The 26,410-nt window shown below is 57.9% G+C and overlaps 2 protein-coding genes across 2 annotated transcripts in view; both read left to right on the plus strand.

Moving 5' to 3' along the window:
- The window catches only part of LOC144951228 (discoidin domain-containing receptor 2-like), a gene marked incomplete at its 5' end in the record, with an annotated part of 44,751 nt that extends 40,184 nt beyond the window's left edge, over positions 1 to 4,567 (plus strand). Inside the window, 4 exon segments of the mRNA XM_078881377.1 lie at positions 353 to 538; positions 1,684 to 1,918; positions 2,967 to 3,116; positions 4,040 to 4,567. Coding sequence (XP_078737503.1) covers positions 353 to 538; positions 1,684 to 1,918; positions 2,967 to 3,116; positions 4,040 to 4,171 — 703 coding nt within the window.
- Positions 4,568 to 7,849: 3,282 nt separating this feature from the next.
- Positions 7,850 to 24,496, plus strand: LOC144951229 (kinesin-like protein KIF20A). The gene is given in 18 exon segments (XM_078881378.1): positions 7,850 to 7,886; positions 8,324 to 8,395; positions 11,179 to 11,267; positions 15,278 to 15,326; positions 15,328 to 15,421; positions 15,843 to 16,024; positions 17,095 to 17,161; positions 18,163 to 18,459; positions 18,779 to 18,890; positions 19,177 to 19,248; positions 19,866 to 20,012; positions 20,594 to 20,819; positions 21,541 to 21,726; positions 22,168 to 22,307; positions 22,824 to 22,963; positions 23,506 to 23,561; positions 24,078 to 24,300; positions 24,303 to 24,496. Coding segments are annotated over 18 exon segments (2,376 nt in total). The 5' UTR covers positions 7,850 to 7,856.
- The last annotated feature ends 1,914 nt before the right edge of the window (positions 24,497 to 26,410 follow it).

The following is a 26,410-nucleotide window of genomic DNA, read 5'->3' on the forward strand; positions in this document are numbered from 1 at the left end:
TGTGTCGTCTGTGCGTGTGTATCTGTGTGTCTTAAAGGCGGCGGTAGTGCCGCGATTGGCGCCCTGCGCTACGAACCCGGCGACCCGAGTTCGATTCCCGCTCACGGCCAACACCAGTAACGATTATCTGAACCGGTCTTGGGCCTCGCCTAGGTCGACTCAGCTTCAAATAAGTACCCGGTGCAGTGCGTAAACATCGCCACTGGGGAGACAAAGGCGGCCGAGCGTGGTGCTGGCCACCCACCCCCTCATGCGCCGTGCCGGCCTTCACAGGCGCTGCTCGCTAACAGCGCCTGCCCCAACAGTCTGTTGAGGCTACGTGGGGGTGGGGGTCTCTGCGTGCGTGCGTCAGGAGCGACTTCCTGAAGGAGATCAAGACGATGTCGCGGCTGCGCGACGCTCACGTCGTGCGACTCGTGGGCGTGTGCCTGCGCGACGAGCCGCTCTGCATGCTCGCCGAGTACATGGAGAACGGAGACCTGCACCACTTCCTGTCGGCACACCGCTGGGAGGGACAGGGCCCCGGGCCCACGCTCAGGTGACCCTCTCGCATCGCCTCGCCTTGCTCACCTTTACTGAGCTCGCTCGTTCGCTCACTCGCCTGTACCAATCTCAGGCGATCTCACTCACTCACCTACCTGTACTGAGCTTAGGTGATCTCCCTCACTCGCCTACTCACCTGCACTGACCTTAGGTGATCTCACTAACGCACACTCACTCACCTGAACCGATCTCCGGCAATCTCCCTCACTCACTCGCTCACCTGAACCGATCTCAGTTAATCTCGCTCACTCGGCTACTCACTCACCTGAACCGATCTCAGGCGATCTCACTCACTCACCTGTGCTGACCTTAGGTGATCTCACTAGCGCACACTCGCTCACCTGAACCGATCTCCGGCAATCTCCCTCACTCACCCGCTCACCTGAACCGATCTCAGGCGATCTTGCACACTTTATCGCACGCTCACCTGAACCTGGGGCAAGGTGTGGGATGAACCTGCTGGAGCTGTGGTGCCTCAAAACTATGGGAAGAAGTAGTCACCCCCCTCCGAGTGTCTCGCTGGAACCAGCGGTGTCGAGATCGGCCTCTGTGGAGGAGGCTCGTGAAGGACACCGCTGGGCAGTTGGAGGCAGTCGCCCTCCAGCAACAACGGAGGGCAGAGACAGTCACAACGAGCGGAGCGCCGGGCGGCTGATACGCCGTGCGGAGCGCGGAGGTGCAGCGGCCAGTCAGGCACGACGACGATGACGACGACAATGAAAACGACGACGAGGATGATGACGAATTATGACGACGACGACGATCTCAACAAACACGTCCACGTCGACGTCTACTTACACCTCGTGCTCTCTTTTAGCCCCGCCCCCCCCTCCCAATACGCTCCATTCACTGGCTACCACATTCTGATAAGCCCCCCTCCCCTCCCCCTTAACTTGTATTTAAGAACTTGCATCTTGGAATCGCTGCCTCACTTGATGCAGCAAATCTGGCTGTGACGGTCCCACCTGATGACGGAGACTTGCGTTGCCTCCGAAACGTCGTGATTTGTATTATTTTATTTCTATTAATTTTAATTTCATTTTTTATCTACGTGACTTTACCGAAAAAACTAAGACTAGACGAGGGTGAGGTTGGGGGGGGGGCGGATCTTTGTGACCGCGTGCGTCTCCCGCGTGGCAGTGTGGTGGAGGTGCTGCTCATGGCCGTGCAGGTGGCCGCCGGCATGTCCTACCTGGCGTCGCTCAACTTCGTGCACCGCGACCTGGCGTCGCGGAACTGCCTCGTGGGGCCGGCGCACACCATCAAGATCGCCGACTTCGGCATGAGCCGTCACCTCTACAGCAGCGACTACTACCGCATACAGGGCCGCGCCGTGCTGCCCATCCGCTGGATGGCCTGGGAGAGCGTGCTTCTGGTGTGTCTATAGTGTGTGTGTGTTTATACTGTGTGTGCCTATACTGTGTGTGTCTATACTGTGTGTGTCTCGGTGTGTGTGTCTATACTGTGTGTGTCTATACTGTGTGTGTGTCTATACTGTGTCTGCCTCGGTGTGTGTGTCTATACTGTGTGTCTATACTGTGTGTGTCTATATTGCGTGTGCTGCTGTGTGTGTCCCTGTCCGTGCATGTCACTGTGTATGTGTCTATACTTTGTGTGTGTCACCGTGTGTGCCACCGATCCATCCCGGGTTTACGATCCATCCTGGGTTTAACCAGGTTGGATTGTGTGAGGAGCTCACAAATCCTTGAAAGATCTGGACACATTCCCATCGGTGAACTCCTCCGGCAGAAAAGGCTGCTTTGGCTGGGTCATGTAGCCCGCATGCCCAGCCACCTCATGCCCAAGCAGCTTTTATTTGGTCATTAAGAGGGGGGCTAAACGGGCACGACATGGGCTGGAGAAGAGATGGAGCTGATGTGGTACAGGATGATGTGGAGCTGAGGGGACTTACCGACGACTGGTACCAGCGGTGTCAAGATCGGCCTCTGTGGCGGAGGCTCTGCTGGGTCTGTCCCGTGACCTCCTGTCAGCGAGCCTTCAACACTTCACGTGGCCTCAAAGTGCACTTATCCTGGCACAGGCGCCGTGGTAACGTCACCGTCACTTAGTGGCGAATAGCGGGTGTTGGTATTGGCCACCGGGGATTGGTGGCGTAGCACGTTGCTCTACGAACTCGGCTACCCGAGTTCGATTCCTGCTCATAGCCAACACCACTGATGATTATCTGAATGGGCCTGGGGCCTCCCCTAGGTCGACTCAGACTCAAATGAGTATCTGGTGCGGTGTGTCAACATCGCCGTTGGGAAGACAAAGGCGGCCGGGCGTGGTGTTGCCCACCCACCTCTTGCCCCACAGTGCCGCCCTTCATAGGTGCCGCTACTTGCCGGCAGCACTTGCCCCGCCTAGAGTCTGTTCAAAGGCAACATGGGGGGATCTTTGTCTGGCACCGTGTCACTGCGCAGGGCAAGTTCACGACGGGCTCGGACGTGTGGGCGTTTGGCGTCACGCTGTGGGAGCTGCTGTCGCTCTGCCAAGAGCAGCCGTACGGCGGCCTCACCGACGAGCTGGTCATCGAGAACGCCGGGGAGCTCTTCCGCGACAACGGTCGTCAGGTGCGCCCTCGTCGCTGGGCCTCATCGCCGGGCCTTCTCATCAGGCCTCCTCACCAGGCCTCACTAGGCCTCCTCTCTTGGCTATATTGTTAGGCCTCCCTGCTATCCTTCCTCACCAGGCCTCATCAATATCTCTTCTCACTAGGCCTCTTCACTAGGCCTCCTCTCTTGGCTATGTTGTTAGGCCTCCCTGCTATCCTTCCTCACCAGGCCTCATCAATAGCTCTTCTCACTAGGCCTCTTCACTAGGCCTCCTCTCTTGGCTATATTGTTAGGCCTCCCTGCTATCCTTCCTCACCAGGCCTCATCAATATCTCTTCTCACTAGGCCTCTTCACTAGGCCTCCTCTCTTGGCTATATTGTTGGGCCTCCCTGCTATCCTTCCTCACCAGGCCTCATCAATAGCTCTTCTCACTAGGCCTCTTCGCTAGGCCTCCTCGCTAGGCCCACTGAGCTATATAGCTATTTTTCAGAAGTGACCTGGCCACGCATGATAGCTTAACAAAGCGGCTCTTGTGGAAATGTATAGCAGCCAAATACTCTAAACGCATTTTTTTAGTATTTGGCTTAAAACTGGAGGGACCTCCTCGCCAGGCCTCACCAGGCCTCATCGCTAGGTCTCCTCACCAGGGCATCTCGCCAGGCTTCTGTGTTAGCCCTCTTCACCAGGCCTCATCAATAGCTCTCATCGCCCAGGTCCACTGAGCTATGTAGCTCTTTTTTCAGAAGCGACCTGGCCACAAATGAGCTGCAAACTGGGGGCCCGGAGAAAAATCCTCGTGACCATGGGGAGAAATGCAAACTCTAAATACACAGCAGGCCTCAGGGTCGGGATGGAACCCACTACCTCCTGTATACAAGGTGAGGTAGTTAACATCTTGCCAACGTTGGCGCTCTGTGTATCTCTCCACGTGTGCGAGCAGATGTACCTGTCGCAGCCGCCCGCTTGCCCCGCTCCCGTCTACGACCTCATGTTGCGGTGCTGGCGCCGAGAGTCGCTGGAGCGGCCGACCTTCCCGCAGATCCAGAGCTTCCTCGCGCAGGAGGCCTCCTAGCTTGGCTGGGACTCGCGCCTCCGTTGCCACGGCGATGCGATGGCGTTCATCCCACCCGTGCATCCAGTTGTCCATATACCTGGCGTGAGACCAGCTGACTCGTCACTCACACATTCGGAGCCCTTGCAATCAACTCGCGTGCTTTCTGCTATCATTATCATTATTGTTGCTACTACGTATGGAAGGGATGATGTATGTAAGGGGGGATGTTGTATGTACGTTGAACGTCTTTCGCAGCGTGCGTAGTCGGAGGTGTGGGGGGGGAAACTAAACCACAAAAAAGCAGTTCTGATGATGATTATTATCGTCATCAGTTAAGACGAAATATATATGTGCAAATGTAAATATTGTAAAGTGTGCATCGGGACCTCGCGAAGAAAATGTGAAGATGATAAATATAGCAGACGTCGTCGGGGGAGGGTGGGGGGGGGGAGAGCGAGAAAGAAGTGGGTATTTTTGTATCGAACTTGTAATGTGCATGCAGACCGGAGCGTGTAATCTGTCTCCCGTCTCCACGCGTCGCCACACACAACACAACGCACGCACGTCCCGACGTGCACGCAAACCTTTTATAAACGCGCGAGAGGCACGTTCTAAACCTGTACATAACCTCTCCCTTGCGCTACATCCATGTCGCTTTATTGGTAAAAGAATAAACGTATATTTAAAGCAAGCGCGCGGAGGTTTCGTCCGCTGAGTGATGTCTTGTTACGGTGGGTTGGCAGCGGCAGTGAGATTGCGATGACGGCCGCCCAATCAGAGCCCAAGCGGGAGAGAGCCAGCAACGATAGCCCCGCCCACTCTCACATAGCCACGCCCACTTTTACATAGCCACGCATACTCGCTCGCTAGCAACTACCCACTCTCGCGCTAGCCACGCCCACTGACACACTGACCACGCCCACTCTCACACTGACCACGCCCACTCTCACACTGACCACGCCCATTCACTCGCTGGCCACGCCCACTGGCCAAGTTCACCCCCCCCCTCCCCCCGTGTTAACTCCCTCGCCTGATATGCAGGAGGTCCTGGGTTCGATCCCCACACTGCCGTCTGCTGTATATTTCGAGGCTGCGTCTCTCGCTGTGATTTTTTTTCTCCGGGTCCTCCAGTTTTTCCCCTCCACATTTAGAATGAACGTCACACGGCACACGATGATGATGATGATGAAATCAGCCACTTCGTTGCAGCTATCATTTGTGATGGGGCACCACGGTGGCTAGGAGATGTTAACTACCTCGCCTGATATACAAGAGGTCGTGGGTTCGATCCCAACCCTGACGCCTCCAATATATTCGGGGTTTGTGTGTGTCTCTCTCTCTCGCCGTGGTCGCGTGGATTTTTCTCCGGGTCCTACACTTTTTCCCCTCCACGTTTAAAATCAACGTCACGCCTTTAGAGTGTTTTGCTGCTATAAATTTCCACGTGAACACATTCCTGCGGAGGGAGCTGGTAGGAACGTCGGGTTGCTCGGTCAATGGCCAGGGTCAACGGCGGCGTGGTGTATTCCGCAAATATGGCCGACTGTGAGGGCGGGCACAAGCCGGCGTGAGTAGGTTACACGTTGAGTTTTATAAGGGCACCACGGGGTGACCAGCCCCTCCCCACCCAGCCCATCCCTCCCCACCCAGCCCCACCCCTCCCACCCCCCACCCAGCCCCTCCCCACCCTCCCCTCCCCTCTCCACCCAGCCCCACCCCTCCCCACCCAGCCCCACCCCTCCCACCCCCCACCCAGCCCCTCCCCACCCTCCCCTCTCCACCCAGCCCCACCCCTCCCATTTTTGGATTCACGACGGACGGACGGACGGACACAGTAATCCCCTGTGGGCTGGTGGAATCAGGTGGTTCCTACCAGGATAAGCCACTAAGTTGAGTTATCTTTCGTGGTGGCCAGGTCGCTTCTGAAAAAGAGCTATATGGCTCAGTGAGGCCTTACCTGGTCAACTAAAATTAATATAGTTTTACATATGATGATGATGAGAAACCGGAGGATTTTATCAACAAATCTGGCTGTCCACCTGATGAAGCTAGTTGTAATTATTGGCGAAACGTCGTACACTCGCATTGTAACTTTGCTCTCCAACACACAACCGGTTAGTGCTGTACTGGTGCAAAGGAAAGCCGACAGAAGGTTGCAGGGGGTTCGTCTTGTATTGCTTCCCCCAGTCCACACTCGTCCACAGCCTTCTCGATCCGGTGACCACCAATTCCCCGTTTTTCTCGCCCGTTCTCTCTCCTCGCCTGCTCCTCACCGTCCCACTCCCCCCTCCTGTTGGTGGGAATCCTTCCCCCGACATCCCTTACACGAGCAACGAGTTGGAAACGCTCTGTTCAATACGTGACAAACCTTACTGATTGCCTGTGTCGGGTGATGGCGGGTTTAACGACACATTCATATTTACGCGAATTAAACAAAAAAACGTATTAATTTCGATTTAAAGCTTTCGTGACTGCAGGGATTCATCTTCTTGGTTCTTTCGGTAAAGTCACCACCTACGCATTTCACAAGTAGTACTAATCGCATTTCTGCATTTCCCATAAATATGCTAAATTCCTCTTGATATGAAAATTATTTTGTCAAGGCGCTCTTCCCCCCTCCATTCCAGCTTAAATAGTCGCTCCAAGCCTGGGGTGTGTCATTCAGACTCTGTCTTCTCGACAGACCTGTTCTTCACCTGAGGACGGCTGCTTGCGTTGTGGCCGAGACGTCGTGAGAATTATTTTATGATGTTTTATTTTTATTATTTTATTATTTCCATTCTACGTGACTTTACCGAAAGAACCAAGAAAAAAAGTATGTTATGAAAAGTTATATAGTTTAGAATATGTAATATATACACAGGCAGGGTCAGCTTCTGTAAAATAGTAACAAAGCTTAGTAGGGTCTTACACCTGGGACATTTTAAATAATATAGTTTAATCTTCTTGGTTCTTTCGGTAAAGTCACGTAGAAGGGAAGTAATTTTATTACTTCCCTAATTTCGTTACTTCCCTTCTACGTGACTTTACCGAAAGAACCAAGAAGATGAATCCCTGCAGTCACGAAAGCTTTAAATCGAAATATAGTTTTAAATATATAATGTACATATGCAGTGCCTGCTTCTGTAAAATAGCTACACAGCTCGGGACAGATAAGTAAAATAAGTAATATTTAAACATACTTTTTTTTTTAAACACTCTTTAATGAAATGTACCGTACTTGGAATGGAAGAACTCCACGACTCCAGGAAGTGGCCCCGAAGCTTGCCACAACGTAAGGGACCGTGGCCAATTACAGACAACGTCAGTTGACCGTGGACAATTAGACCCAAGCCGAAACATAACATATTAAAAAAATGTTAAAAATATATATTTTTTTAATGTTTAAATTTTTTTTTATGATAGAATATAGTGTTGCCATCAATATGACATAAGTATACCAAGTTTGCAGTCGATACCACATTGGGGAAGTGAGTTAAAATTGAGTTAAAAGATTTGAGGATACGACAACAACAACAGTCACAGTGAGTTAAATAAAAGCGAGTAGTAATAAAATAATAATTTAAAGACAGCACTGCAGTTCACAACCAACGCCCACAATCGATGCGCTGATTATTTAATTAATTACCTGCGCGGTCACGTGGCCCCGCATCGCTATAAATAGCCGCGCCTCGGGGCGCGCGCACCGCTTATCGATGACGGGATGGAGGCGGGGGGCCCCAGACGTGAGCAGGTGAGTGAGCAGGTGAGTGAGCAGGTGAGTGAGCAGGTGAGTGAGCAGGTGAGTGAGCAGGTGAGTGAGCAGGTGAGTGAGCAGGTGAGTGAGCAGGTGAGTGAGCAGGTGAGTGAGCAGACCTGCTCGCTCGCTCACTCACCTACTCGCTCACCTACACACTCACCCACCCACTCACGTACTCACCTACTCACTCACCCACTCACTCACTCATCCACCCACTCACTCACACACTCACTCACCCACCCACTCACCCACCCACTCACCCACTCACTCACCCACTCACTCACCCACCCACCCACTCACCCATCCACTCACTCACCCACCCACTCACTCACCCACTCACTCACCCACCCACTCACCCATTCACCCACCCACTCACTCACCCACTCACTCACTCACCCATTCACTCACCCACCACTCTCCCTGTCTCCCAGTCGCGATCCTTGCAGGGCTTTCTCCGAGTCCGTCCGTTCAGCACGGACGAGCTGCAGAGAGGAGAAGACCAGGCAAGATACATCACCAACATCACCAACATCACCCACCCACATCACCATCATCGCCCCCTAAACCCATATCACCATAACCCACATCGCCCCCATCACCCGCATCAACCACATGGTCATCATCACCATCACCCACATCGCCATCACCCATATCGCCATCATCACCATCATCGCCCCCATCACCCCCGTGGCCCACGTCACCATCATAGCCTCCATCGCCCTCTTCACCATCATCAGCTTTACAAGACCATCACCATGTCGATTGTTATCGCCAGCCTACCCGCCATGGTGGTTGTGATTGGTGGCGTTCATGACGGTGGTGATGGTGGTGGTGAGGACGTGGAGCTGAGTGGACTTGCCGATGAGCGGTACCAGCGGTGTCAAGATCGGCCTCTGTGGAGGAGGAGGCTTGTGAAGGACGCTACTGGGGGGGGGGGGGTGCCAGGCTAGGTGCACAGTGAGGCTGCTGGGCATTTGGAGGGCAGTCGCCTCCTCCGACAACAACGGAGGGCGGAGGAGCGACGCTCACAACAACGAGCGGAGCGCCGGGTGGATAAAACGCAGCGAGTTGTCACAGTAGGGGGCATAGCTGGTGGTGCCTCTACCGGTCATCTCGGTCAGCGATCCCACGGCACCTGCTGAGTCTGTCCTGTGACCTCCTGCACCTAGCCTGGCACAGTTGCGGGGTACAGCTGGTTGTGCATCTACCGGTCATCTCAGTCAGTCGACCCACGGCACCTGCTGGGTCTGTTCCGAGAACTCCTGCCAGCAGCGAGCCTTTGACCGTGGTGGCCTCAAAGTGCACCTAGACTGGCACAGGCGCCGTGGTGACGTCACCGCCGCCACGTAGGGACGAATGTCGGCTGTTGTTGTTGGCAATGATGTTGTCATCGTTGATGGTTTTGATGATGTAGACGGTTGTGATGATGTTGTTTAAGTTTATGATGGGGGTGATGGTGGTGTTGCCTTTATTCATGTTGGTGGTGGTGCTGCTGGTGGTGATGGTGGCGCTGATGGTGGTGGTGCTGATGGTGGTGCTGATGGTGGTGCTGATGGTGGTGCTGATGGTGGTGGTGGTGGTGTTGATGATAATGATGCTAGTGATGGTGGTGCTGATGGTGGTGTTATGGTGGTGGGGGTGTTGATGATAATGATGCTAGTGCTGATGATGGTGTAGTGGTGGTGTTGATGGTGGTGGTGGTCTTCTTGGTTCTTTCGGTAAAGTCACGTAGAAGGGAAGTAATAAAACAATAAAAATAAAACATAATACAATTATTCTCACGACGTTTCGGCCACAACGCAAGCAGCCGTCCTCAGGTGAAAACCAGGTCCGTCGAGGCGACAGAGTCTGAATGAAACAGCACACGAGCTTGGAGCATCTATATAAGCTGGGCGCTTTGACAAAGGAATTTGCATATCAAGAGGAATTTAGCATATTTATGGGAAATGCAGGAATGTGATTAGTACTACATATGCATGTGCATTATGCAGGATTAACAGCATCAAAGGGAGCTGCAGTTGCTGCTGCTGCTGCAGTTGCTGCTGCTGCTGCAGTTGCTGCTGCTGCTGCAGTTGCTGCTGCTGCTGCAGTTGCTGCTGCTGCTGCAGTTGCTGCTGCTGCTGCAGTTGCTGCTGCAGTTGCTGCTGCTGCTGCAGTTGCTGCTGCTGCTGCAGTTGCTGCTGCTGCTGCAGTTGCTGCTGCAGTTGCTGCTGCAGTTGCTGCTGCTGCTGCTGCTGCTGCAGTTGCTGCTGCTGCTGCTGCAGTTGCTGCTGCTGCAGTTGCTGCTGCTGCTGCTGCAGTTGCTGCTGCTGCTGCTGCTGCAGTTGCTGCTGCTGCTGCTGCAGTTGCTGCTGCTGCTGCAGTTGCTGCTGCTGCTGCTGCAGTTGCTGCTGCTGCTGCTGAAGTTGTTGCTGCTGCTGCTGCTGCAGTTGCTGCTGCTGCTGCTGCTGCAGTTGCTGCTGCTGCTGCTGCTGCTGCAGTTGCTGCTGCTGCTGCTGCAGTTGCTGCTGCTGCTGCTGCAGTTGCTGCTGCTGCTGCTGCAGTTGCTGCTGCTGCTGCTGAAGTTGCTGCTGCTGCTGAAGTTGCTGCTGCTGCTGCTGCAGTTGCTGCTGCTGCTGCTGCTGCAGTTGCTGCCTTATCCATTTTAATATAACACTATGTATTATTCTACCCACCCTAATGTGTATCACACTGCTATATATTTACTATACAATTACGACACCATACATTACTCTGCACACTGCACCATGCCAGTGAGTGGAACGCGGTCTGAAAGTCACCGTAAACGTGAACACAATCAGTTAAGATCCTAAATGGTGTATTACGTCCTTCCAATGATTGCTAAGCCAGAATCCATCTTCTCGGTTGAAATTGTCTCTGTGTTTGTATATGTGGATCGCCTCATGAACGAATCTCTCATGATAGCCAGATGGCTTGCAGAGATCCTCTGTCTTGGAGAAGTCAATGTCATGTGAGCCCACTGAATTGTAACAGTGATCTGCCACGGCTGAGGTGTTTGTCTTACCGTGTTTCAGGTCTGCTTTATGTTCACGGATGCGGTCCGAGACATGTGGTGGTGGTGTTGACGGTGGTGGTGCTGATGGTGGTGTTGATGGTGGTGCTGCTGGTGGTGCTGGTGGTGGTGGTGGTGCTGCTGATGATGGTGGTGGTGGTGGTGGTGCTGCTGGTGGTGGTGCTGCTGGTGGTGGTGGTGCTGGTGGTGGTGGTGCTGGTGGTGGTGTTGATGGTGGTGTTGATGGTGTTGATGGTGGTGGTGGTGGAGCAGGGCTGTCTGGAGCTGGCTGGACCTTCTGTGCTCCTCTCTCTCCCGAAAGCCGGCGTCACCTCCCTGCAGAAGTTCACATTCACACAGGTGTGCGGGGGAGTGTGTGGGGGAGTGTGTGGGTGAGTGTGTGGGGGAGTGTGCGGGTGAGTGTGTGGGGGAGTGTGCGGGTGAGTGTGTGGGGAGTGTGTGGGGGAGTGTGTGGGTGAGTGTGTGGGGGAGTGTGCGGGTGAGTGTGTGGGGGAGTGTGCGGGTGAGTGTGTGGGGGAGTGTGTGGGGGAGTGTGTGGGGGAGTGTGCGGGTGAGTGTGCGGGTGAGTGTGTGGGGGAGTGTGTGGGGGAGTGTGTGGGGGAGTGTGTGGGTGAGTGTGTGGGGGAGTGTGTGGGTGAGTGTGTGGGGGAGTGTGTGGGGGAGTGTGTGGGGGAGTGTGTGGGTGAGTGTGTGGGGGAGTGTGTGGGGGAGTGTGTGGGGGAGTGTGTGGGGGAGTGTGTGGGGGAGTGTGTGGGGAGTGTGTGGGGGAGTGTGTGGGGGAGTGTTGTGGGGGAGTGTGTGGGGAGTGTGTGGGGAGTGTTGTGGGGGAGTGTGTGGGGGAGTGTGTGGGTGAAGTGTGTGGGGGAGTGTGTGGGGAGTGTGTGGGGGAGTGTGTGGGGGAGTGTGTGGGTGAGTGTGTGGGTGAGTGTGTGGGGGAGTGTGTGGGGGAGTGTGTGGGGAGTGTGGGGGAGTGTGTGGGGAGTGTGTGGGGGAGTGTGTGGGGGAGTGTGTGGGGGAGTGTGTGGGGGGAGGTGGGGTGGTGGGGGAGTGTGTGGGGGAGTGTGTGGGGGAGTGTGTGGGGGAGTGTGTGGGGGAGTGTGTGGGGGAGTGTGTGGGGGAGTGTGTGGGGGAGTGTGTGGGGGAGTGTGTGGGGGAGTGTGTGGGGGAGTGTGTGGGGGAGTGTGTGGGGTGTGTGTGGGGGAGTGTGTGGGTGAGTGTGTGGGGGAGTGTGTGGGTGAGGGTGAGGGTGAGTGTGTGGGTGAGGGGTGAGTGTGTGGGGGGAGTGTGTGGGGGAGTGTGTGGGGGAGTGTGTGGGTGAGTGTGTGGGTGAGTGTGTGGGTGAGTGTGTGGGGAGTGTGTGGGGGAGTGTGTGTGGGGAGGAGTGTGTGGGGAGTGTGTGGGGGAGTGTGTGGGGAGTGTGTGGGGGAGTGTGTGGGGGAGTTGTGTGGGGGAGTGTGTGGGGGAGTGTGTGGGGGAGTGTGTGGGGGAGTGTGTGGGGTGAGTGTGTGGGTGAGTGTGTGGGGGAGTGTGTGGGTGAGTGTGTGGGTGAGGGGTGAGTGTGTGGGGAGTGTGTGGGGGAGTGTGTGGGTGAGTGTGTGGGTGAGTGTGTGGTGAGTGTGTGGGTGAGTGTGTGGGGGAGTGTGGGGGGTGTGTGGGGGAGTGTGTGGGGGAGTGTGTGGGGGAGTGTGTGGGGAGTGTGTGGGGGAGTGTGTGGGGAGTGTGTGGGGGAGTGTGTGGGGGAGTGTGTGGGGGAGTGTGTGGGGGAGTGTGTGGGGGAGTGTGTGGGGGAGTGTGTGGGGGAGTGTGTGGGGGAGTGTGTGGGGGAGTGTGTGGGGTGTGTGGGTGTGTGGGTGAGGGAGTGAGTGTGTGGGGGATGAGTGTGTGGGGGAGTGTGTGGGTGAGTGTGTGGTGAGTGTGTGGGGGAGTGTGTGGGGGAGTGTGTGGGGGAGTGTGTGGGGAGTGTGTGGGTGAGTGTGTGGGGGAGTGTGTGGGTGAGGGTGAGGGTGTGTGTGGGTGGGGTGAGTGTGTGGGGAGTGTGTGGGGAGTGTGTGGGGGAGTGCTGTGGGGGAGTGTGTGGGGGAGTGTGTGGGGGAGTGTGTGGGAGTGTGTGGGGGAGTGTGTGGGGGAGTGTGGGGGAGTGTGTGGGGGTGTGTGGGGGTGTGTGTGGGGGAGTGTGTGGGTGGTGTGTGGGGGGTGTGTGGGGGAGTGTGTGGGGGTGGTGTGTGGGGGGTGTGTGGGGGAGTGTGTGGGGGAGTGTGTGGGGGAGTGTGTGGGGGAGTGTGTGGGGGAGTGTGTGGGGAGTGTGTGGGGGAGTGTGTGGGGGAGTGTGTGGGGGTGTGTGTGGTGGTGTGGGGGGAGTGTGTGGGGGTGTGGGGGAGTGTGTGGGGGAGTGTGTGGGGGAGTGTGTGGGGGGTGTGTGGGTGAGTGTGTGGGGGAGTGTGTGGGGAGTGTGTGGGTGAGTGTGTGGGGGAGTGTGTGGGTGAGTGTGTGGGGGAGTGTGTGGGGGAGTGTGTGGGGGAGTGTGTGGGGGAGTGTGTGGGTGAGTGTGTGGGGGAGTGTGTGGGTGAGTGTGTGGGGGAGTGTGTGGGGTGAGTGTGTGGGGGAGTGTGTGGGTGAGTGTGTGGGGGAGTGTGGTGGGTGAGTGTGTGGGGGAGTGTGTGGGGGAGTGTGTGGGGAGTGTGTGGGGGAGTGTGTGGGGAGTGTGTGGGGGAGTGTGTGGGGAGTGTGTGGGGGAGTGTGTGGGGGAGTGTGTGGGGGAGTGTGTGGGGGAGTGTGTGGGGTGGAGTGTGTGGGGGAGTGTGTGGGGGAGTGTGTGGGGGAGTGTGTGGGGGAGTGTGTGGGGGAGTGTGTGGGGAGTGTGTGGGGGAGTGTGTGGGGGAGTGTGTGGGGGAGTGTGTGGGGGGAGTGTGTGGGGTGAGTGTGTGGGGGAGTGTGTGGGGGAGTGTGGGGGGAGTGTGTGGGGGAGTGTGTGGGGGGAGTGTGTGGGGAGTGTGTGGGGGAGTGGTGTGGGGGAGTGTGTGGGGGAGTGTGTGGGGGAGTGTGTGGGGGAGTGTGTGGGGAGTGTGTGGGGGAGTGTGTGGGGAGTGTGTGGGGGAGTGTGTGGGGGAGTGTGTGGGGGAGTGTGTGGGGGAGTGTGTGGGGGGAGTGTGTGGGGGAGTGTGTGGGGGAGTGTGTGGGGGAGTGTGTGGGGGAGTGTGTGGGGGAGTGTGTGGGGGAGTGTGTGGGGGGTGGTGGGGGAGTGTGTGGGGGAGTGTGTGGGGGAGTGTGGGGGGAGTGTGTGGGGGAGTGTGTGGGGGGTGTGTGGGGAGTGTGTGGGGGAGTGTGTGGGGGAGTGTGTGGGGGAGTGTGTGGGGGAGTGTGTGGGGGAGGTGTGGGGGTGTGTGGGGGAGTGTGTGGGGGAGTGTGTGGGGGAGTGTGTGGGGGTGTGGGGGGGAGTGTGTGGGGGGAGTGTGTGGGGGGTGTGGGGGTGTGGGGGGAGTGTGTGGGGGAGTGGTGGGGGAGTGTGTGGGGGAGTGTGTGGGGGAGTGTGTGGGGGAGTGTGTGGGGGAGTGTGTGGGGGAGTGTGTGGGGGAGTGTGTGGGGGTGTGGGGGAGTGTGTGGGGGAGTGTGGGGAGTGTGTGGGGGGTGTGTGGGGGAGTGTGGGGGAGTGTGTGGGGTGGGGGGGGGTGTGGGGGGGGGTGTGGGGGTGTGTGGGGGGAGTGTGTGGGGGGTGTGGGGGGTGTGTGGGGGAGTGTGTGGGGGAGTGTGTGGGGGAGTGTGTGGGGGAGTGTGTGGGGGGTGTGTGTGGGGGAGTGTGTGGGGGAGTGTGTGGGGGAGTGTGTGGGGGAGTGTGTGGGGGTAGTGTGTGGGGGGAGTGTGTGGGGGAGTGTGTGGGTGAGGGTGGGGGTGAGTGGGTGAGTGGGTGGGTATGTGGGTGAGTGTAGGTGAGTGTAGGTGAGTGTAGGTGTGTGGGTGGGTGGGTGTGTAGGTGAGTGTGGGTGAGTGGGGTAAGTGCGGGCGGAGTGTAGGTGGGTGTGTAGGTGAGTGTGGAGTGGGAAGGCGAGCAGTAGTAGCACGTGGTGTTGAGGAGCCAGCACCACCAACAATTGCCCCAAGCTCTGCAGTCCTCTTTGTATGAAGGCGTCATCAGCTAATTAACGAGCGCTGCCACGTGGGAGGAAAACCGCGTGCGCGCGTGCGATGTGTGGAAACACTCGATCCCGTGCAGATGGAACAGATGGCGAGTAGTCCACACTCTGCTGTACCGCCATCTGCTGGCATAGCCAAGGGCTACGTCTCCTCCTCCACACCACGCCCACGGGAAGGGAGTGAGTTGGGCGATGTGGGTGCGTGTTGACCCCCCCACCCCCAGGTGTTGGGGGCCGGCCTGCTCCCAGCTGGACGCATTCGAGTCGACGGTTGCGTGCGCCCGTCTGTGCGTGCCTGTGCGCGGCGAGAGCGCCCCTGGTGTTCACCTACGGCGTCACCAGCTCGGGGAAGACGCACACGCTCATGGGTACTTCGTCGCTTGTCACACTGCACTGCGTGCGTAAATTGTCACACCGCGCCGCGTGCATCACTCGTCACACCGCGCTCCCTCCCGCGTGCGCGTGCGTCTCTCTCAGAGGTCGCAAACGGGTTTTTATTCCTTACCCGTACCCGTACCCGGCCGCACCAGGGTCGCAAATGGGTACCTGTACCCGTACCCGGCCGGGTACGGGTTCCTGTTCCCTACCCATACCCTACCCGAAATGAGTGACAAACGGTTACTCACCAGTGACTCACGGCCTACCCGTACCCATACCCGGCCGCACCAGGGTCGCAAACGGCTACCCGTACCCGTACCCGTACCCGTACCCGGCCGGGTACGGGTTAACCGGGTATCGGGTAGGGTACGGGTATCGGGTACCCGGTTGCGACCTCTGGCCTCTCTCCAGGCACGGCGCGAGAGCCGGGCCTCCTTCCGCGCGCCCTGGGCCTCCTCTTCGGCCTGCTGGGCGACCGCCAGTACCGGCGCTGGGACCTGCGGCCGCTGCGGCACGGCGAGGTGCAGCGGCTGGAGCCCGGCGAGGTGGAGGCCGAGCGGCGGATCCGAGCGCAGCTGCTCGCCGCCGAGGAGGTGACGACCGCGACGACGGGCGACGGACGACAAGGTTGCGTTCATGGCTGCTTGTGAACGTGTTTTACTGCGCCGCTGCCGCTACTCTGCGTGTCTGTCCATGAGGAGGTGGCCAAGACGGACGATGACGTTGGACGATCAGGGGGGGGGGGCAGCTGATCTTGTCACGCTACCCGTCACCGTTCACCCTTCCCGTCACCGTTCACGTTACCCGTTACCGTTCACCCTTCCCATTACCATTCACCCTTCCTGTTATTGTTCCTGTGAACTCCGCTTTGCTCATTCTCCGACCGTGGTCCCTCCGGTGCTCGCCGAGCCGCGTCGGCTTCTGGTTGCCGAACGAATTCGTTGTAAGGTCGTGCCCGTTGCTCGCAACAAATTGCTTGCTGCGGATGAACTACACAAAAGCTTTGGCTGAGCTCGTCAAGGAGCATAAATCATCATCACACCAACTCCGGTTATCCTCGCAGCAGCGGCAGCGGTGGCTTTTGGCCCTGCCGTCGAACAAAGACTGTGGTATATTACTCTTAGGTTTTTCGGTAAAGTCATGTAAAAAAAAAAAAATTGTTTTTCATTATTATTTATATTATTCATTTATTTATTTCTTTGTTTTTACCTACGTGACTTTACCGAAAAACCTAAGAGTATGAATCCTTGCAGTCACGAAAGCTTCAAATCTAGAATTAAAGACAGTGGTCACCGCTGCATTGCGCTGCGCTTTCAGACGCGTTTCTGCGGCCGCCTGGAATGCTCTTCCCTTCCGATATCAGGAAGCCGCTGGAGCTGTGCGCTTCGCGGTTCAGTTCCCGGAAAGAGTGCCCTGAGGTTTTTGTCGTGTTTAGTGTTTTTGTCCTTCCCCTGCACCTTCGATTTGCTGCACGGTTGGCTACGTTCGGTGCCAAATAAGTTCAACATACATGCATAGGCAGCTGTTTGTGAACGGGTTTTACTCTGTCGCTGTTTTCGCCACTTGCTGCTGTTTCCGCCGCTGCTATTGCTGCCACCGCTATTGCCGCCACCGCTTTGCCGCCGTTGCTATCCATGAGAGATGTCTGTGGCCTCGTTTTCAGGACGGCGCTCCTGCGCGAGGCATGAGGAGGTCCCGGAGCGCTCCCTGTCTCACGCTGCTCCACGACGGTGCGCCTCTTCCATTCACGATCGTCATCATTGTTGTTGTTTTTGTTCCGTCGTGAATTTCGGGGCCGTGCGGGGAACAGAGCTCTCGCCCGGGAGCGCCCGGACGAGTGGCCGTTTGCCGCCTCCCTGGGCCTAGCCAACCCGGGCGGCATAAGAATGAACGCAGGATTCCCCCTCGCCCCACGTGGGTTTTTTCGTCCGTCGTACGATTTCGCGAGCGCCGTCTACACGGCTATTGCACAAAACCATGTTCTGCCCCACATTCGCACGAACCGATTTGGCGCGGGGTTGGCTTGCGTACGGCGTGGACGAGGTCCAACATGCATACGTACAACATTCGCCGCGTTATGTGGCTTTAATTCGCCCGCCGTGCGGATTGCGCGGTCGGACACGGGACAACATGGCGTGTACCGCACTGTGTGTACCGTACTGTGTGTACAGTAGATCTGCACTGTACTGTACTGTACGGTGTGTACCACACTGCACACTGTATGTACCGTACAGTGTGTACTGCGCCGTACTGCATGTACCCTACTGTATGCACTACTTGGCAGGCGGCTGTCTCCTCGTGCGGTGCATTGTGGGTCGGGTGCGCTCCACGCTACGCGAGTTCACTTTACGTGAGCCCACCTCCCCCCTTTTTTTTTTGGAACGCATCTTTGACTACTACTACCGCGTCGACCGGTGGTTCTTCACTCATTTTCAGAGGGGTGGGGAATGGGGGTGAGGGCGCACATCATTGGTGAGAGGGCTGCCACACCATTTGAAACCATTGGGGGGGGTTTGACAGCAGCACGATGATGATGGGGTGTTATCACTCGTTGTGTATTGTCCGGGGAGGGGGGGGGGCACAAGACCACCACCAGTGGCCCCGCAGTGGCCTTGCGGTGAAGGACGCTGCCGCAGGGCGAGGAGGGGGGGGGAGGAACCTGCAAATTGGCCTCCCCCTCCTCTCACCGCCTGATGTAAGTATTCTCTCTCCTTTCCGTGCTCCCTTGCAGGCGACTTCACCGCATCGCCCATCCTCCCCATACTGGAGTCGACGAGCCTCTCGCAGCACCTGGGAGAGGAGATGGGACCACAGCCGGACAGAGAGACGGAGCCACAGCCGGACAGAGAGATGGATGGGCAGCCGGAAGGGAACCAGCTGTTCTCGGTGTGGGTGTCCTTTGTGGAGATTTACAACGAGTCCATGCGGGATCTGCTGGTGCAGGAAGAGGCGGGCCCCGCCAGCCAGCCCTACCGCGGCACCACCCTCCGCCTCGGAGAGGACTCCAACGGTCACCCCTACCTAAAAGGTTATCCGGGGCGGTGGGGTCGCGGTGGGGTCGTGGTGGGGTCGCGGTGGGGTCGCGGTGGGGTCGCGGTGGGGTCGCGGTGGGGTCGCGGTGGGGGGTCAACGGTTTTATCTACGTGGGCCTTTTTGCCAGGATGATACCGGCGAAGAGGCTCCATAGACACAACCGCGTGGCGTTGCGGTGCTGTGTGTCTGTGTGCGTGTGTCTGTGTGCGTGTGTGCGTGTCTGAGCGTGTGTCTGCGTGCATATATCTGCGTGCATGTGTCTGCGCGTGCGTGTGTGCGTGTGTCTGCGTGCATGTGTCTGTGTGCGTGTGTAGACGTGCGCTGGGTGGGAGTGAGCACTGCTGGTCAGGCCCTCTGCTTGCTGGCGCGAGGGCGCAGGCAGCAGAGCGTGGCTCAGACGCGGCTCAACCAAGCCTCGAGCCGCAGGTGGGGCACCCCCCTCCCCCCCCTCACTTGTATCGTCGGGGCTTGGGTGGTGAGGGCGGTGACGGTGGTGAGGGTGGTGAGGGTGGTGACGGCGGTGACGGCGGTGACGGCGGTGAGGGCGGTGAGGGCGGTGAGGGCGGTGACGGCGATGAGGGTGATGAGGGTGATGAGGGTGATGAAGGTGATGAGGGCGGTGAGGGTGAGACTTGACCGAGTGAGTTTGCCAGCGAGCGGTCTCATCGACTTGAACCTCTGCTACCCCGCCTCCCCCCCCCCGGGTTCTCAGCCACAGCATCTTCACCGTGCGGCTGCTACGCATCCAGGACGAGGGAGGGAGCAGCCTGGTGTCGAGCAGCGAGTAAGCGCACATACACACACGCACTGGGCCAACACACACATACGCACTGGGCCAACACACACACGCACTGCGCCTATGCACACGGGGCCTATGCATACACAACAACAACAATAACCGCCATTTGCCACTAACTGGCGGTGACATCACCATGGCGCTTGTACCAGGCTATGTGCACGTTAAGGCCACGTGCAGTGTCAAATGCTCGCTGACAGGAGGTCTCACGGGACAGGCCCAGCAGGTGCCGTGGGTTGACCGACTGAGACGACTGGCAGATGCACCACCATCCGTACTCCCTACTGTGCCAGGCTAGGTGCAGGAGGTCTCGGGACAGACCCAGTAGGTGCCGTAGGTCGACTGACTGAGATGACCGGTAGATGCACCACCATCCGTACTCCCTACTGTGCCAGGCTAGGTGCAGGAGGTCTCGGGACAGACCCAGTAGGTGCCGTGGGTTGACCGACTGAGACGACCGGCAGATGCACCACCACCTGTGCACCCCTACCGTGCCAACTCGCTGTGCTTTAGCCCCACCCGGCCCTCCGCTCGTTGTCGCGTGTCCATGTTGAGTGGCTGTGTCCCCGCGCCTCGTGCGGCTCCTCCTGCGCCCCCGTGGGCAGGCTCACCCTGTGCGACCTCGCCGGCTCGGAGCGCTCCAACAAGACGCAGGCCACGGGCCAGAGGCTCAAGGAGGCCAACAACATCAACGGCTCCCTGCTGACGCTGGGCCGCTGCCTGCAGGCCCTGAGGGCCAACCAGGAGGCCAGGTAGGCCAGGCGGCGGGCCTGCGGCAGCCTTCTTTGTGACCTCTGCGGTGACCCCTGCAGCGTTGCCGTGGTGGTAACCTCCCGCCGCTCGTCCGTCGGTGCCCGCTCTGTCAGGGGTGGGGGGGGAGGGGGGGCATTGCGGTGGCGAGAAGAAGCTGCATTGTTAATGAATAAAAAAAGACATTACATTTTGATGTACAGGTGCTTCAAAAAAATGTTGACACTTACGTGGGACTATCGTTTTGAATGGAAAAAAACCTGATAATAAATACACTATAACATGGTAACAAAAGTATGTTCACAGCTTCAAAAAAATCAAGGAGTCTCCACGTGTTCACCATCATTGTCAGCGCGTGCCTGGAATCTTCTCCAGGTGGTCTCCAGAGGCCGGAGGCACATTTCTCGTGGTAAATTCTCGGAAGTGTTAACATTTTTTTGAAGCACCCTGTATTTATTTTACTTGGTGGGGGTTGCGAGGGACAAGGGGGGGGGGGTAGTTGACCGTTGGGCCCCCTCTATCGCTTCTACGCCGTCCAGGAAGCGCCGATCTCACCCAGCGCCCGGGCTCCTGCGTGTGGCAGGGCGGGCGACGGTGGTGGCGGTGGCGGCGGTGGTGGCGGTGGTGGTGGTGGCGGTGGTGGTGCCCCCAAGGCGTCGGTCCCCTTCCGGGAGAGCCGCCTGACGCGCCTATTCCAGTCGGCGCTGCTGGGCGGGGCGCGTGTCCTCATGGTGGCGTGCGTCAACCCCTGCGCCTCCACGCTGCACGAGACGGCGCACACCCTCGCCTTCGCAGCCCTTGCCCAGCAGGTGAGCTGCGCGCTGCTCCCACCCGACCCCCCCCCCCCCCACCACCTCGAATCGCCGAGCGGATCGACGATTGAAGGTCGAGTCCGCTTCTGAGCTGCAACTGGTTGCACCAAACTGTTCCCTGCAACCAGTTATACCAAACTGCCCTCTGCAACCGGTTGCACCAAACTGTTCCCTGCAACCGGTTGCACCAAACTGCCCTCTGCAACCGGTTGTACTAAACTGTTCCCTGCAACCAGTTATACCAAACTGCCCTCTGCAACCGGTTGCACCAAACTGTTCCCTGCAACCGGTTGCACCAAACTGCTCCCTACAACCGGTTGCACCAAACTGCTCTCTGCAACCAGTTGCGCCAAGCCTGAGGCCTAACCCCGGGGGAATCTGTGTGTGAAACCAACGTGCACTCACCCAACCAACGCCCCGTGACCCCCCCACCCCCCATTGATACCCCACGGTGGTGAGATGTTAAGCAGTCCTTAAAAGAGCCGCATGCAGCGCTGAGATGTTAACTACCTCGCCTGGTATGCTGGAGGTCGTGGCTTCCATCCGGACTCTGACGCCTGCTATATACTTGGAGTTTCCGTGTCTCTCTCCCCGTGGTCATGTGGAATTTTCTTCGGGTTACTCCGGTTTTCCCATTCACATTTAGAATCAACATCGCGCGTGACCCCGTGACCCCCTCCATTGATACCCATGACTCGGTGACCCGCGTCCACTCCAGGTGGTGAGCGTTGCGAGCCAGGAAGCCATCAGCGTGAGGGTCAGGGGGTCGGTGCGGGGAGACTCAGCGGGAGCAGCAGCAGCAGCAGCAGGAGGAGGAGGTCTCCCCAGCAACAGCGGTGACGACAATGAGGAGGAGGAGGATGAGGAGGTTGACTTGTCGTCGGACGATGAGATCGATGTTGAGGTCTGTATGCGGCCTGTGCGGTACTAATTCTGCCCGCGAGTTGCGTGTATGTGTGGATAAACTTATTTCGCACCGTACATGCGGGGGGAAGGACGACAAACTAAAACATAAAAAGCAGTTCCAAAGAAATTAGCTTTCAATCTAAATTTAAAAGTGCATAGCTGCAGTGGCTTCCTAATATCCCGAAGGAAGAGCGTTCCAGACGGCCGTGGGAGCACATCTGAAAGCGCGCGATGCGGTGGCCACCGTCTTTGTTTGATGGCCGAGTCAAAAGCTGCCGCTGCGAGGATGACCGGAGTTCGCGTGATGATGGTTTATGCTCCTTGACGAGATCGGCAACGTATCGTGGTTCATTTGTGGCAAGAACTTTGTGTGTAATTAGTGCGACCTCATAATGCCCTGATGACGCTCGGCTCTGACCCTCGGCTCTGACCCCCGCAGGCCCTGGTGGGGCTGGTGTCGCGACTCCGCGGACGCGTGGTGGCGGAGAGCGCGGCTCGCGATCGCGCCGAGCGGCAGGCACGAGAGGAGGTTGCGCGAGACGCCATGACGCACCTGCGGCAGGTGGAGGCGCTGTGGAGGTGGGCGACTTTCGCCAGTTGGCCGATTGACACCTTCGGGCGCAGAGGACCGCAGAGCTTGGGCGAATGTTGGTAGCGCCGGCTCGTCGCCCACCACCGTGTGGCTGCTGCTGCTGCCTTTTTGCTCTTCGACTGTGGTTCCTCCTTCTGGTGCCTCCGAGTCGCCCCCTTCTCTCTCTCTCTCTCTACGAGAGCGAGGAGCGGACACCCCGGTGCCGGTGGAGTGCCGCCGCAGCCCTCTGAAATCTCCAACTCAATCTCGAGGAGGGCGGTGGGGGGCGGAGGCAGGGGGGAGGCCCCTTTGTCGGCCCTGTGTTGGTCCTGCCCAGGCCCTGCCCAAGTTCAGGCCCTCCCCAAGTTTAGGCCCTGCCAAAGTTTAGGCCCTGCCCAGGGGCAGGCCCAGCCCTGCCCAGGCCCTGCCCAGGCTGTGCCTAGGCCATACCTAGGCCCGGCCTAAATCCTCACCGGCGGTGGCCATGTTGCCCCCCCCCCCCAACCCCCTACCCCACACCGCAGCCAGCGGCTGGAGGCCGAGCGGCAGGCGTGTGAGGAGCGCTGGGAGGAGCGCCTGCGGCTCTACACGGACGCCATGCGGCGGTTTGCGTGCCGGAGTGCAGCGACGGCGCTGGCGCCGCCCGACGCCGGCTACTCCGACGGTGATTTTTACTTTTTTATTTTTCAACACTCAGCGCTGTGGAGGCAGCAGCGAAGAGGGTTGGTGGATCACCGCGCACAGATGGGGTTGTGAAACTCCCTCTCTATCCCGTGGGTGGGCGTCAAGGAGGAGCCGTACCCCTGGTTCTGCCAGGAGAGGGGCGGTACTCGGAAAAAATGTGGACTCCACCTGTTCCGTCTGTACGGGGATAGAACGTTGCCCCCTTGCACACACGCATGAGTTTTCTCCGGGCACTCCGGTTTCCTCCCACATGTAAATGCTTCATAACGGACTTGGCCAGACATATTAATGTATGTATCTAATATATATGTTTCTTAACAAATATATATAGGACAGCAGAGCTTGGAAAATTAGTAGTGGCTCCAGCTCGCCACCTGGCTACTACCTTTCCCCTCATCCGTGGTTTCTCCTCCTGGTGTCTCTCCTCAAGGGCAGGGTCGAGCGAATATCGTGCGGCGTGTTGAAAGTGTTCATGTCGTCATTATCATCGTCGTCGTTGTGATATTGCGCTGCTGTGGACAGGGAGAGAGGAGCAGTACAGCGGCGTGGAGCCAGAGAGCCTGGAGGAGGCCCGGAAGGTGAGGACATCCTTGCTGCACGCACACGCACACAGAGACTTGCCACACTCGGCAAGTCTCTGTGAGACCGGATCCTCAGGATCTCTGGATATCTGGAGATTTTGGGATTTTAAGATTTCAGAATGTCTAGAAGCTCGGGATCTCAAGATCTCAAGATCTCAGGATGTCTAGGATCTTGGTATCTCTAGGATCACCAAGATCTTGGGCCATAAGCAGTGGGCTGTGATTGGCGGGCTGTGATTGGCGGGCTGTGTTTGGTGGGCTGTGATTGGTGGGCTGTGACTGGTAGGCCTCGAGCAGTGGGCTGTGATTGGTGGGCTGTGATTGGTGGGCTGTGATTGGTGGGCTGTGATTGGTGGGCTGTGATTGGTGGGCTGTGATTGGTGGGCTGTGATTGGTGGGCTGTGATTGGTGGGCTGTGATTGGTGGGCTGCGAGCGGCGAGCTGTGATTGGTGGGCCCGCTCCTGATGGGCCCGCGAACCTGGCCACTCGCTGACGCATGCGACGGCCTGCAGGTGATCGTGCAACTGCGGCGTGAGAACGCGCGGCTGGCAGGCCTCCTGCAGGGAGGGACCGGGCACCCGCTGGGCCCCGTTGCGGTCCCTCCTCCTCCGTCGTCGTCGTCCTCGTCGTCGTCCCTGCCACTGCCGCGCTGGGTCGGTGGGGGAGCCGGCCCCCTACTGGGCCCCATCCACGAGCTTCTGTGCCCCTCGCAGGAGGAGGGGGAGGAGCGGCAGGAGGAGGGGGGGTCCCCACGGGCCGTGCCCACGGGGGCCCTCGGGATGGTGACGCTCCATCTGAGGCCGTCGCCTCGCAAACTCGTCGCCTCACAAACAAGCGAGCAGCCGGACTGTTGCTGACGGGACGCCGCCGAATGTGGAGTCCGGTTCCCCCATCCCCCTTCCCGGACGTTCGTGAGGGGTCTGGGCTGTGACGGCACTTTTTAAAAATAGGTTATAGGGGTGGTGGGGTCGGGTAAGGTTCGATGGAGTTTGATATTTTGAACGGTTTTTTTAACGAGATGTTACCGCCAAGTATTCGCGTGGTTGAATTAAAGTTTGATTTCTGTGTTTTTTAAACCGTCTCCTTCAAAGACGCGCGCGCGTGTGTGTGTGTGTACGTGCGCATGTTCTGGCGGGTTGTCAAAAGTAACCAATGTCAAAATAAAAAGTTCGGAATCTTGAACGCCCATCCTAAATCTGCGTCGTTTTTATTAAAATCTAACGCCGTGCTACGGATTTACCATGAGGCCCAATTCCATTTTATATGAGCAAATCACTTAATTCGATCATTGGCCATTGGCGAATCGCTCTTCTGGTACGAGCCCTGATTGGTCAAGCGAAATTGGCCACTGGCTGACCGCTGTTCTGGGACGATCCCTGATTGGTCAGTTGGAATTAGCCACTGGCTGATCGCCGTTTTGCGACGATCCCTGATTGGTCAGGCAGAATTTGCAATTGGCTGGTCACTTTCCTGGGACGATCCCCGATTGGTCCGTCGGAACGGCGATTGATGATCAATGAGCGTTGGATTGGCTGGTGGGAATTCGAACGTATTCAGGCGACAGTTTGTTGCTGACGGTTGAGAGAAGGTTCAAGAAACGAGGGACAGGATATGAACCAATTGCCCAAGCTCTGCCGCCTTTATATATTAAGATAGTCGGTCAATTAATGAGCGTTTATACGTTGTGGGAAAAAAACCCACGGGTGCGTGCGAGGGGGGAAACGCTCTATCCCGTATAGACGGAACAGGTGGAGTCCACGCTGTTTCTGTGCCGCCTTCTCCTGGCAGAGCCAGGTCGACGGCTCCTCAACACCCACCCACTGAGTGTGGAACAGATGGAGATTAGTCCACACACTTTGCTGTGCCGCCTGCTACCTGGCAGAGCCACGGGGTGGAAGGGAGTGAGATGGAACAGATGGAGATTAGTCCACACACTTTGCTGTGCCGCCTACCTGACAGAGCCAGGTTTACGGCTCCTAGACACCCACCCACGGGTGGAAGGGAGGGAGTTTCATACAACAACAACATCATCTCTGTGTGTGCGGTGATCCAGCAACCCTCGCTGCTGCTGCTGCCCCCACAGTGCTGGATCGCAGACAGCCACGTGCATATAGTCACCACCGCCACCACCTTTCCACCACCACCACCAACTCCACCACCACTTCCACCACCACCTCACATTAATTTGAACCCATGCTCCCAGGTTGATCCAAGCTGCTGTTGATAGCACGTGGTCCGGTTGCCAGGGCCCGTGGTCCGGTTGCCAGGGCCCGTGGTCCGGTTGCCAGGGCACGTGGTCCGGTTGCCAGGGCGTGTGGTCCGGTTGTCAGGGCCCGGAGTCCGGTTGCTAGGGCCCTGGGTTCCGTTTGTATCATTCTCCGGGTCACGTGACACGCCCGGCGCCGTCAATAGCAACCAATCAGCTCGCGCGTGTGCAGATTCCGTAGGGGCATCGTCACGTGACGTGGGTTGTGGGTGAACTCGCCAGTGCTGCACGTCACGTGGCTCCACTGGAGAAGCGCGTCACGCCTCGAATTCGCACGCGCGCCGCCCTTGACGAGGGCCCCATCCGCAGCTCGACGTTTTGACGCTGCGGGCCTCTGCATGCCCCTCCCCCCCCCCGCTCTGCCAATCAACCAATCAGTAGAGGTCGGCGCTCAGAGCACCACCGCCACGTGACGTCCAGGTGTGGCTAATCACACTAATTAGCTAATCACACTAATTAGCCCATCGTCTCTCGCGCTGGGGACGCGAGCGTTCGGGCAGTCCGTGCTTGCGCGTGATGATGATGGCAGCAGCGATGATGATGGCAGCAGCGATGATGATGATGATGTCAGCAGCGATG

This window comes from Lampetra fluviatilis, chromosome 61, assembly GCF_964198595.1.
Source record: "Lampetra fluviatilis chromosome 61, kcLamFluv1.1, whole genome shotgun sequence".
Taxonomy (NCBI): domain Eukaryota; kingdom Metazoa; phylum Chordata; class Hyperoartia; order Petromyzontiformes; family Petromyzontidae; genus Lampetra; species Lampetra fluviatilis.